The sequence below is a fragment of the Octodon degus genome, unplaced genomic scaffold (assembly GCF_000260255.1).
Source record: "Octodon degus isolate 3935 unplaced genomic scaffold, OctDeg1.0 scaffold00283, whole genome shotgun sequence".
Lineage (NCBI taxonomy): Eukaryota > Metazoa > Chordata > Mammalia > Rodentia > Octodontidae > Octodon > Octodon degus.
The window spans coordinates 37753-48517 of NW_004524859.1; the positions used below are offsets into that span (position 1 = coordinate 37753).

The 10765-nt window shown below is 41.6% G+C and overlaps 1 protein-coding gene and 1 pseudogene across 1 annotated transcript; one reads left to right on the forward strand and one right to left on the reverse strand.

The window, feature by feature from the left end:
• Positions 1-5622: 5622 nt before the first annotated feature.
• Positions 5623-6762, forward strand: LOC101561389 (annotated as a pseudogene).
• A 2900-nt stretch (positions 6763-9662) lies between these two features.
• LOC101561796 (olfactory receptor 5AN1-like) lies at positions 9663-10628 on the reverse strand. Its single transcript, XM_004646914.1, has one exon. The coding sequence runs from the start codon at positions 10626-10628 to the stop codon at positions 9663-9665; it is 966 nt and encodes a 321-aa protein (XP_004646971.1).
• Between the last annotated feature and the right edge of the window lie 137 nt (positions 10629-10765).

A 10765-nucleotide genomic window follows, 5' to 3' on the forward strand; every position in this document is an offset into this window, starting at 1 on the left:
CCGCGTTTCAATCCCCCAGCACCACATGCCAGCCAGCCCCGCCCCCTGGTGGGCTGAGCTGGCCACACACACACAAATAAATAAAAATTTTTTTAAATTAAAATCAGGTTACTTTCTATAAAGAAATTATAGGTCCTAGGTTCAATTTCCAGCATAAAAATGTAGAGGGCCCAGGGAGATAGCTCAGTAGCATAAATGCCTGCCTGGCAAGGGCAAGGTACTGAGTTCAGTCCCTGGTACCAGGTAAAAGAAAGTTATTTGGCATTTTTATGTGTTGACATTAAATATATCCTTTGGGTTCTTTCCCCAGCATTGCCAAACACTTATTTCTAAAAGCTGAACATTAAGTTTCTCTCTTGTACTGCTTACAAACAGACACAATTTTTAAAAAGAGAATTGAAGGAAGTGGTTTTGCTTCCAATGAAGTAGAGATGAGCATCCCTTCTCTTGTCACTAAAAGCAATTTGAGAGATTTCCACAGAGGAGGTACCACACCCTGGTTGGGGAGAGAGTGTGGCGTAGCTGACAATATCACTTCAAACCAAGAATCATTAAAAGAGATACAGGAGGTCACTACATACATGTTAGGGGAAAGCTGCAAGAAGAAGAAATAACAATTATAAATATATGTACAGCCAATGTAAGAGCACCCAACTACTTAAGACAGTATTTAACAGACATAAAAAAATCAATTGAGCAGTAATACAATTATAATGGGACACGTTAGCACCCATTGACACAAAAGACAGATCAACAAGGCAGAAAATCAGCAAAGAAATAACAGAACTAAACCTGTGAAGAAATGGACTTAGGAGACCTTTACAGAGTGGTGCACCCAACAATGTCAGAACACACCTTGTTCTCAGCTGCACATGGAAGATTCTCCAAAAAAAGATCATATAGTAGCATAAAAAGCATGCTTAAATAAATGGAAAGGAATTGAAATTATCCTATGCATACTCTCTCAACATAGTGAAATGAAACTGGAAATTATTGACAAAAAATAGCAAAAACTCCATAAACACATGGAAATTAAGCAACACCACCCTCACCAATCAAAGGATAACAGATGAATTAAAGAAGAAATTAAACAATATTTACAATCAAATGAAAATGCAGATACAACTTAACAGAACTGGGGGGATATAATGAAAGCTATCTTAACAGGGAAATTTATAGTGTTAAATTCGCACATCAGGAAAACATAATGAGCCCAAATAATCTTATACTGCAACTCAATCTCCTAGAAAAGGGAAACCAAGTCAAGCTCAAAGCCCAAAGAAAGCAGGAAATTACAAAGAACACAGAAGAAATTAATGCAATTGAGATGACAAAAACAGTACAAAGAAATAGTGAATTGAAGAGTTGGTTCATTGACAGATTAAATAAAATTGACAACTACTAACTATTGACAAAGAAAATAAATTCAATTCATTCAACAAAGGAGGAAAACACAGAAGAAACAGATGGATTCTTAGATGCATATGAATTACTAAAAGTGAATCAAGAAGATATAAAAATTCTGAATAACCCAATATTAGGGAATGAAAATCAAAATGTAATACAAAAATCCTACCAACAAAAACAAGTACAGGTCCTAGTGTGTTCACAGCTAAACTCTGCATAAAATTTAAAGAAGATTTAAGGCCAACTCTTCTCTAACTCTACAATGAAATTGAAGGGAAGCAATTCTCACAAATTCATTTCTGAAGGCAAGTACTACCAAAACCAGATAAAGACCCAACCAAAGAAGAGAACTACAGGCCAATCTCCCTAATGAACAGAGATGCAAAACTCCTCAATAAAACACTAGCAAACAGAATGACACAAAGCATCAAGAAGAATATTCATCATTATACATTACTCTTGGATTCATCGCAGGAATGCAGGGATAGTTTAATACACATATATCCATAGTGTAATATACCACAACAACAGAGCCAAAGACCAAAATCACATGATCATCTCAATAGATACAATAAAAGCTTTTGAGAAAGTCCAACACTCATTCATGATAAAAAAAAAACCCTACAGAAAATCAGAATAATTGGACTTTACCTTAACCTGATAAAAGCCATCTATGATAAACCAGCAGCTGACATCATATGTAATAAACTAAAATCAAAAGCCTTCACTTTAAAATCAGGAACAAGACAAGGATGCCCACTGTCACCACTCCTATTCAATACAGTGCTGGGAACATTAGCCAGAGCAATTAGACAAGAGAGAGACATAAAAGGAATAAGCATAAGAAGGGAAGACGTGAAATGATCATTACTTCCAGATGACATGATACACTACATAGAAGACCCCAAAAACTCCAATGAGAGACTTCTATTCTACTTTTAACCACCAAATTCAGTAGCTCAATGGGATACAAAGTTAATGCTCAAAGTCAACAGCATTTTTGCACACAAATAGTGAATGCCCCAAGAAAGATATTAGTGAAAGGTGCCTTTTACAATAACATACAAAATAATGAAATACATATGAATTAATCTTGCATATGAAGTAAAAATATATACAGCACAAATTATAATACTCTGAAAAAAGAGATCAAAGAGAATTTCAGAAAACGGAAAGATATTTCTTGTTCCTGGATAATATGAACCAATTTTTTTGAAAATGGCCATATTCCCAAAATTGTTATACAGATTCAACCCAACTCTGATAAAAATACCATTGGTATACCTCGCAGATCTAGAAAAAAAACATTGCTAAAATTCATCTGGAGCCAGACTAGAACTAGAATAGCAAAAGCAATCCTTCCTGGGCCACAAAGGAAAGACAGGAGGCATCACAATCCCTGACTTGGAATTATACTACAAAGCTACTGTGAAAAAAACTTAGCATGGTACTGGCAAAAAAATAAAATAAAAAAAAGACCAGAGGATCAAGGGAACAGATTAGAAGGTGCAGACACAACCAGAAACACACTGAACCACCTTATATTTGACAAAGGCCAAACATGTTGACTGGAAGAAAGATAGGCTCTTTAATAAATGATGCTGAAAAAACTGGCTTTCCACATGCCAGAGTCAAAAATTAGACCCTTTATATCACCATGCACTGAACTAAAGTCCAAATGGATCAAAGATTTAAATATTAAAACAGAAACACTAAATCTTCTGGAGGAAGAAGTAGATAGAAATTTTAACAAGATAAGGGTAGGTAGAGAGTTTATGAAAGAATAACAGCACAGGAAATACTTTGAAGAATTAACAGTTGGGATCTCTTCTTTTTGAAAAGTTTCTGTACACCAGAAGAAATCACCAACATAGTAAAAAGTAAAAACCACAAATTTAAAAAGTTATAGCTGACTATACCCCAGAAAAAGAACTTTTGTCTAGGACATATGAATAATTCTTAAAAATCAGTCTCCCAAACTTCAAAAACCCAACCAAAAATGTGCATCTGAGGTGAATATACACTTCTCAGATGAAGAACTACAAATGGTAAATAAATATATGAAAATATTTTCAACATCATTGGTCATTTAATTGCCAATTAAAACAACACACATTCCATCTCATGCCAGAAACAATGGCTGTCATCAAGAAGTCAGCCAATAACAGAGGCTGGAGGGGCCGTGGGGAAAAGGAACCTTTCTGCACTGTTGCCGGGAGTGCAGACTAGTACAACCTCTGTGAAAATCAGCATGAAGTTTTCTCAAAAAGCTAGGGTTGGAATTCCCATTTAAGCCAGTTATTCCCTTGCTAGGTATATTTTCAAAGGAACTGAAAATATCATATCACAGCAATATATGTGCACCCATGTTTTTGGCAGCACAATTTGTCATAGCTAAATCATGGAAACAACCCAAATGCCCATCAGCTGAGAAATACATTAAAAAAAGACACGGTATATTTACACAATGGAATATTACTAAGCTATGAAAATGATAAACTTGGGGCTTTTATAGATAAATGAATGCAAATAGAAATCATACTCCTAAGTGAAATAAATCAGACCCACATGTGCAAACATTATATCATCTATCTAGCATAAGAACCTGAAAGAGTAAATAAAATGTCAAAGTTACAACAGATACTATGGGGCTGGCCAAATCGCTCAGCAGATTAAAGTGCCTGCAAGCAGGCCCAGGGACAGGGGGTTCAATCCCTGGGCCTGCTTGCAGGCCCCGCCCCTGGGGTGCCCTGAGATGGCAATTGAGACTGGGCATGGTGGCACACACCTGTAATCCTAGCTCTTGGGAGGCTGTAAACAGGCAGATCCCTACAAGTCTGATCTAGTAGTGAGACCCTGAACACCCTATTGAACCTTCCTTAAAATACAGAAGAAAAAAAAGGTACTGTGAAAGGGAAAGAATGTGTTTAAAGATATGGAAAATCTAGAATGATGAAAAGGACAAAAGAAAGAAGGAGGGGGAAAAGGAGATGGATAGGTGTGGGAGGCCATTAACCGGTATCCATTCTATTCCCCTGCTGAGTTAAGTTTATGGTCCTTCTCACCTTGCCCATTCCCTGTGAATCACGTGCTATGCCCCAGGAGTTGCACCTTCCCCGTTGTCTAGATACCTGCTGACCCCAAGAGCCAAGACTTCCTCATTCCATCACCCCCTATATATACCCAGCACCTCCCCTAAATAAACGGGACTTGATCAGAGTCTTAACTTGTCCTCATTTCTCGTGTCTCCTGTCCTTTGTCCCTTCTTCAATTCCCCGCTCCTCCCCCAGGTGACCTTCGTTGACTGACCCGCTGGTTCGGGACAGATAGGCAGACAGGCTAGCCTGGATACTTGTCCTGCTGATTTCTACCAGTTAACTAAAAGAAGCAGTTAATGTTTAAATTCTTTTTCTCTTCTTTTAAGTTTCTTATAACTTTTTGGACCATTTTGCATGCTGGTAATCTAACTAATTTGAAGATAACATTGTGTTATATAACAACTATTGTCAATTTCCTATTATTTTGTTTAGTGAAATTCTGTATGCTCTATTTTCTTTACTATCCTGTATTATCTCTAAATTTTTTCTAAAAAACAAAGAAAGTTGAATGAGAACATAGACATAGATTTTCCCTTACTCCTCTTTTTATATTTATTTATTTATTTCTGTATTTTAGGGAAGGGCCTACAGGGTATTCAGGTCTCACTACTGGATCGGACTTATAGTGATCTGCCTGTTTACAGCCTCCCAAGGACTGGGATTACAGGCACGCGCCAACACGCCCAGTCTCAATTGCCGTCTCAGTGCACTCCAGGGGCTGAGCCGGCACAACAGGCCCGAGGATCAAACCCCCTGCCCCTGTGCCTGCCTCCAGGTGCTTTAATCTGCTGAGCTATTTGGCTGGCCCTACCACTCTTTTTAAATGTAACAAACTGTTTTCCCATTCGCCTTCCCCTTCTCCTTCCTCTTCCCCTTTTGGAAATGAGTCAAGAACTAGGCATTTGGGGATGAGCAGTTGAGAGAACTAAGAAAGTGGCCCACACAGAGCCGGCTCTCTGTGCTTCATCACAAGCTGCGCTGCGGCTGGGCCATTTAAGGTCCCTTTAACAAGAAAATCTTTCAGGAGATCTAGCCGGTGACTTCACGGAATTCTGACAACAGGACCACGGAGGCTGCCCTCTGGGGTGCTGACCCTCAGGTTGGCTGTCTCACCTGGATGAAGAGCCCTGAGACTTTGGTGGCTCCGTGTGACTTCGTCACTGCATTGCTGAGCTTCTGCGCACCAGGTCAGCTAAGTCACCTACACCTGGTTTTGGAAAACATGGAGATCACCTGCCCCAAGCAGCAGGTAGATTTGGAGCGAGTACTGGCAACACAGTCCCTCAGATGGCTTTTTTCATAACGTAATTGTATGAACTACAGGAGATTCCTGGCATCAAGCTTTCCTGTTCTGCCGTAATTCTGTGGACTCTGGCATCTCTAAGGGAACAGATGCTGGAGTCCCGGGGAACTTGTCTGGTTGGCACAGCCCTTCCCCTGGTCATGATGGCATCAGCCAGGGCAGTAGAGGTGGTACAATGAGCCGTCAGCTCTGGAATGGCAGCTTCCACTCCTGGAAAGGCTGAGCCTTTCAGGAAAAGCCACCTGCAGAGGTTAGGGAAGATCAAAGAAAAAGAAGACACAGTGGAAAAATTGCACCTTGAAAAGGAAAATCTTCTCTTTTTTAATCCAGAAGCTGGCAAACAGAATCAGCCAGGAAGACCGATTGGAATCCCTTGTGGAGGGTGGGAAAACCCACCCACCACCAAGCAACCGTCCAAGGCATAGTAGTCAAAAGAGTTTCCAGAGAGGACCTTGCCGCTGCCTTCTCTGCTGCACCTATCTCACCACCCAACCGAAGTAAATCATAAGCCGTGGTTACAAAGTCCTAAGCCTGGACCACCTCCTTCCAAGCCCAATGCATGAAAAACTAATCGGGAACACGAATCGGTTGGGGGCCACTGAAGCTGGAACTTGGTCATATGTGTGAGGGCAGGACTAGGCCTCACTGCCCAAACCAGTCAGGCTGCCTCAGTCCTGAGAGGAGCATCCTGCCTGGTTGACATCAGCTGGGAGGCACTAGGCATCCTTGTGTCACTTGACACTACCTTTGCAAACGTATACAGGCCCCTGCTGTTGTTGCAGGGGCCATTTGTCAGTCAGGCTGTGAGCCGCCACCCGACCCAGATCGCGTTTTTGTCTCTCTTCCTCAGCCCTGCTGCCGTTTCTCCCACTGACAGGAAGAGCGCTCCTGAAGACCCTGCAGGATGACGAAAATGAAGACTTCTCCGAGAACAGAGACTGTGACGAGCTGTAGCACTTGGAGGACAACAGCACCCTGGACCAAAAGAAAGCGGGGAGCAAGGCTGCCCTCAGAATGGCCTCCCTGCCATGTGGAAGAAGCGCAGGTCCTCTCACATTCTCTGGAAGCAGAGTTCGGGTTATTGAAGGCAGCGCAATGGCAGTCACATCTTGAAAATGATGAGCGATGCCTTCCCCTCACAGGGCGTGAGCTGAGAGAGCTCCTCAGGAAGAGGGCCGCCGAGAAGAAACGGCTTTGCAAAAATGGCTTCCTGCAGAGCTGCGGGTCGAGCCTCTTCCCTGCTCTGAGAAGCACTTAGAAAGCAGAACCTGAGGACTCGCACGCTGACAGGGGCAGCGCTGGGACGTCAGGGGACCGTGCTTGGAAGAGGGCAGGACGTGCTCGCAGCTCATGGGAGCCAGAGATCGCGCTCCGTTCCTCGGGAATACACGAAAGAATTCGTTGTCTTCCTTTTCTTATGTAGAATACTTCATGCACAGGGGAAACACTCTTATCCCAGGGAGAACGACTCTTAGCTTATCGAGCTATCGTTGTTCTTTCTGCTATCTGGTTAGGAGAGATGTATGTGTGGTGGGAAAGATTTTTGAAATGCTCAGAGCCTACAGGGTATGCACAGGTGGGAGCTGCGGGTGCAGAGGAGGGGAGCCGTTCTGCCCAGCCCCTCCTGCTGCCCACCCTTGGGCCGCTCGGCCCTGCCCCCTGGCAGCCACTGTCAAGGGCACAGTGACTACTGAAGTTGTAAATAGATTAAATTAATGCTAATAATTTGGATATTTGATTTTATTTTTATTGCTTGGGTAACTTTAGCCCTTAACAAAGTGTATGGTTTTTGTTTTTGCTTTTGTTTTCCTTTTGGGTACAGCTGTAACACATGTAGACACAGGAAATGTGTTATTCTTGCAGCCTTGATATTCACGGTGGATTGTAAAATGTAAATTTTTGTTAGCCTTCAAAGATTAAGAGAGTCTTGGTAACATTACTTAAAGATGTAGAAAGATGTGGTTATCACAGGTCTACTGAGGGAGAAAACTACTTCATAAAATGAGCAACTTGGAATAAATATTTTGCATCAGTAAAAAAAAATCTTAATGAATCTCCAAAGATAGCATATAGGTGTAATGATCTCTGATTTGTATCAGTTCGTTCCAATACAGGGAAGTTGGCAAATCGATAGTCAATGTTACGTGGCGTGCACTCTGTTTAGCCCAAACTAGAATGACATACTTCGTGTCCTCCATCAGCTAGACAACTATGAACAGAAATCAGTGTCCCTTTATAAACACTGTGAAAGAGAAAGAATTCGTTCAACAGGAAGGGAAAACCGGGATGAAGGAAGGGATGGAAGAAAGAGGAGAAAAAGATACATTCCTGTGTATATGCAGGATGGTTTGGATAACTACACTGCTCATTTCTGCTGGTCTGTTGAAAGGAGCAGTTAATGTTTAATTTTTTTATTCTTACTTTTTAAATTCCTTGTGACTTTCTTCTGGTTGTTGTCTTTTTTTTTTTCAAAGTTTTATTGATAAATAGATAGCAATGAGACACTTTCAAATCAAATCGGAAGTACAGTTTCAACAAATACTGGTTGTTGTTTCTTCTGTTTTATTAACCAGTTTTTCAGGATCATATCTGGTAACCTAAACAACTAATTTGAAGATAAGGTCATAAAATATAGCAATCATTGTTGAATTCCTATTACTTTGTTTAATGAAAGTTTATATCATTCCTAATGCTTTTTGTTTTTTTACTATTTTGTGTTCTTTAAAACATAAAAATAAATAATAAAAAAAGAGAAATGAGTATCCCATCTGTACCACTGTTTATATCCTCTCTGAGTTCTTAGGGCTTCTGAAAAATATAAGCATTATGGTTTAAGATACTTTACTATGTCCATTATATTACTCTGATACACCCAAAATATTGTAGCACACAAAATGATAAGCATAGATAAGCAATAAAAAAATTATACCAGTTTTGTATATTTGTTTTCAGTATCATTGAATAGTCGGTGATACAATTATTACGAGGAGTCCACACAGGTCTGCTGACACTGAACTTGAGCATAGGTCTGAAACATCAGAAGGAATTTGATCCCAGTGTCTATCTGCTGTGTTAAAGAAGGATCATCTTAATTTAATAGGGGAAGAATAGGGGGTGCGCATCATCCTACATTGTTATTGGCTATAACAAGACTATATGACCAATCCTGTCAGCAAGCCCATCAAGGCGATAGAGGCAAGAAACCAACTCATCCGCTCTCAAAAGTCACTGAGGAAGCCATAGTCTTCTTTCCACCCATCTTTGTGATTCAAATCACTTCCTACTCTCAAGCAATAGCAAGTTGAGACAGGCATAGGACCCCAAACTCATTAGATAACTAGCCTTGACTTTCCTTAGGCAAAGTTAGCTGTCTCAGGTTCCAGAAGACACAGCCAGGGCCTTTCATAGCTTTAGGTGGCTAAAACGTTAGGTCCTTCTCTATGCTCATTGGCACAGTGGAGAGACAGAAAGATTGGTGGTGATCACACGTCTTTCGTTCTACATCCGGTTGGATGGGACACAAGTCTGGAGCCTCAACCACCGCCTTCTTTAAAACTAAATACTTGAAGGTTGAGCAGTCTTCAATCACTTAAGCAAAGTGAAGAGTTTCTAAAAACCTACAATTTCACAAATCCCTATGGATAAAAGAAAGTGGCCCCTGCCCTTCACGAAAACAACAAACCTCCAGGACTGAAAGGGCCTGTGTTCCTGAAGTGTCCACTCACGATGGGTCCTCACTACCGCACTGGCTCCATCAAGTTCAGTGAACCCCTCTCCAAACTTTGTACAAACTTTGCAGTTTTTCAACTGTGCACCTTACTGCAAGTTAATGGGAGTTGGACAGCCCAAATGGGTCAGCAATCCCAGATCTGTGACCCTAAGTAGCAGCAGGCCATCTTCTTCCTCAACCTCTGGAAGGCAGCTTTGATCTCCTTGTTCCTCAGGCTGTAAATTAAGGGATTCAACATAGGAATCACCACAGTGTAGAAAACAGATGCAAATCTGTCAAAGCTGGAGGAGCCGCCAGAGCTGGAACTCAAATACACAAAGATGCTGGAAGTATAGAAGAGGGAAACGGCTGTCAGGTGAGAAGCACAGGTGTTGACTGCCTTGGACCTGCCTGTAGCCGACGTGATCTTCATGATGGACCGGACTATGTAGCCGTAGGAGATGGTGATAACCAGGACATTTGCTATTCCAAAGATCATTGTCAGTATAACAGTGAGGACTTGAACAAAGAACGTGTCTGTGCAGGACAGCTTTAGCAGTTGGGGCATGTCACAGAAGAAATGCCTGATGATGTTAAGGCCACAGAAGTGGAGCTGAAGCAAGGCATACAGTTGAATTAAAGAAGCAGTGAGTCCAGCTGTGTAGCATCCCAGCACCATCTGGACACAGAGAGTGGGCGACATGACTGAGGAATAGAGCAGCGGGTTGCAAATGGCAGCATACCGGTCATACGCCATGGCTGTCATGAGACAGGATTCACTCAGTCCCATTGTAGAGAAGATGAAATTCTGAGTAATGCAACCCATGAAGGTGATAGTTTGTTGCTCCTGGAAGAAGTCGGAGAGCATTTTGGGCACTGTGGAGCTGACATAGCAGAGATCTATGAAGGACAGGTTACTGAGGAAGAAATACATGGGTGTGTGCAGGGGGGAGTCCATCCTTATTAAAACAAGGAGCGACAGGTTCCAGGTCAGACTTGTAATGTAGATGAGCAGGAATGCGCCAAAGAGCAGTGGTGTGGCTCTGGGGAAATCTGAGAATCCCAGGAGGATGAACTGGGTGACCTCTGTAACATTCCTTCCTACAGTCATTGCCTCAGTGCTCCCAATATCCAGTGGGGGAAAAAAAAAAACAAGAAAAGAGACACAAGTGAAATTTATGAAGTTGCCACTTTTATCTCTCTGTCTCTTCATCTAGTGTGAGTGCTCGAGAAGGAGATTTGTGTTCA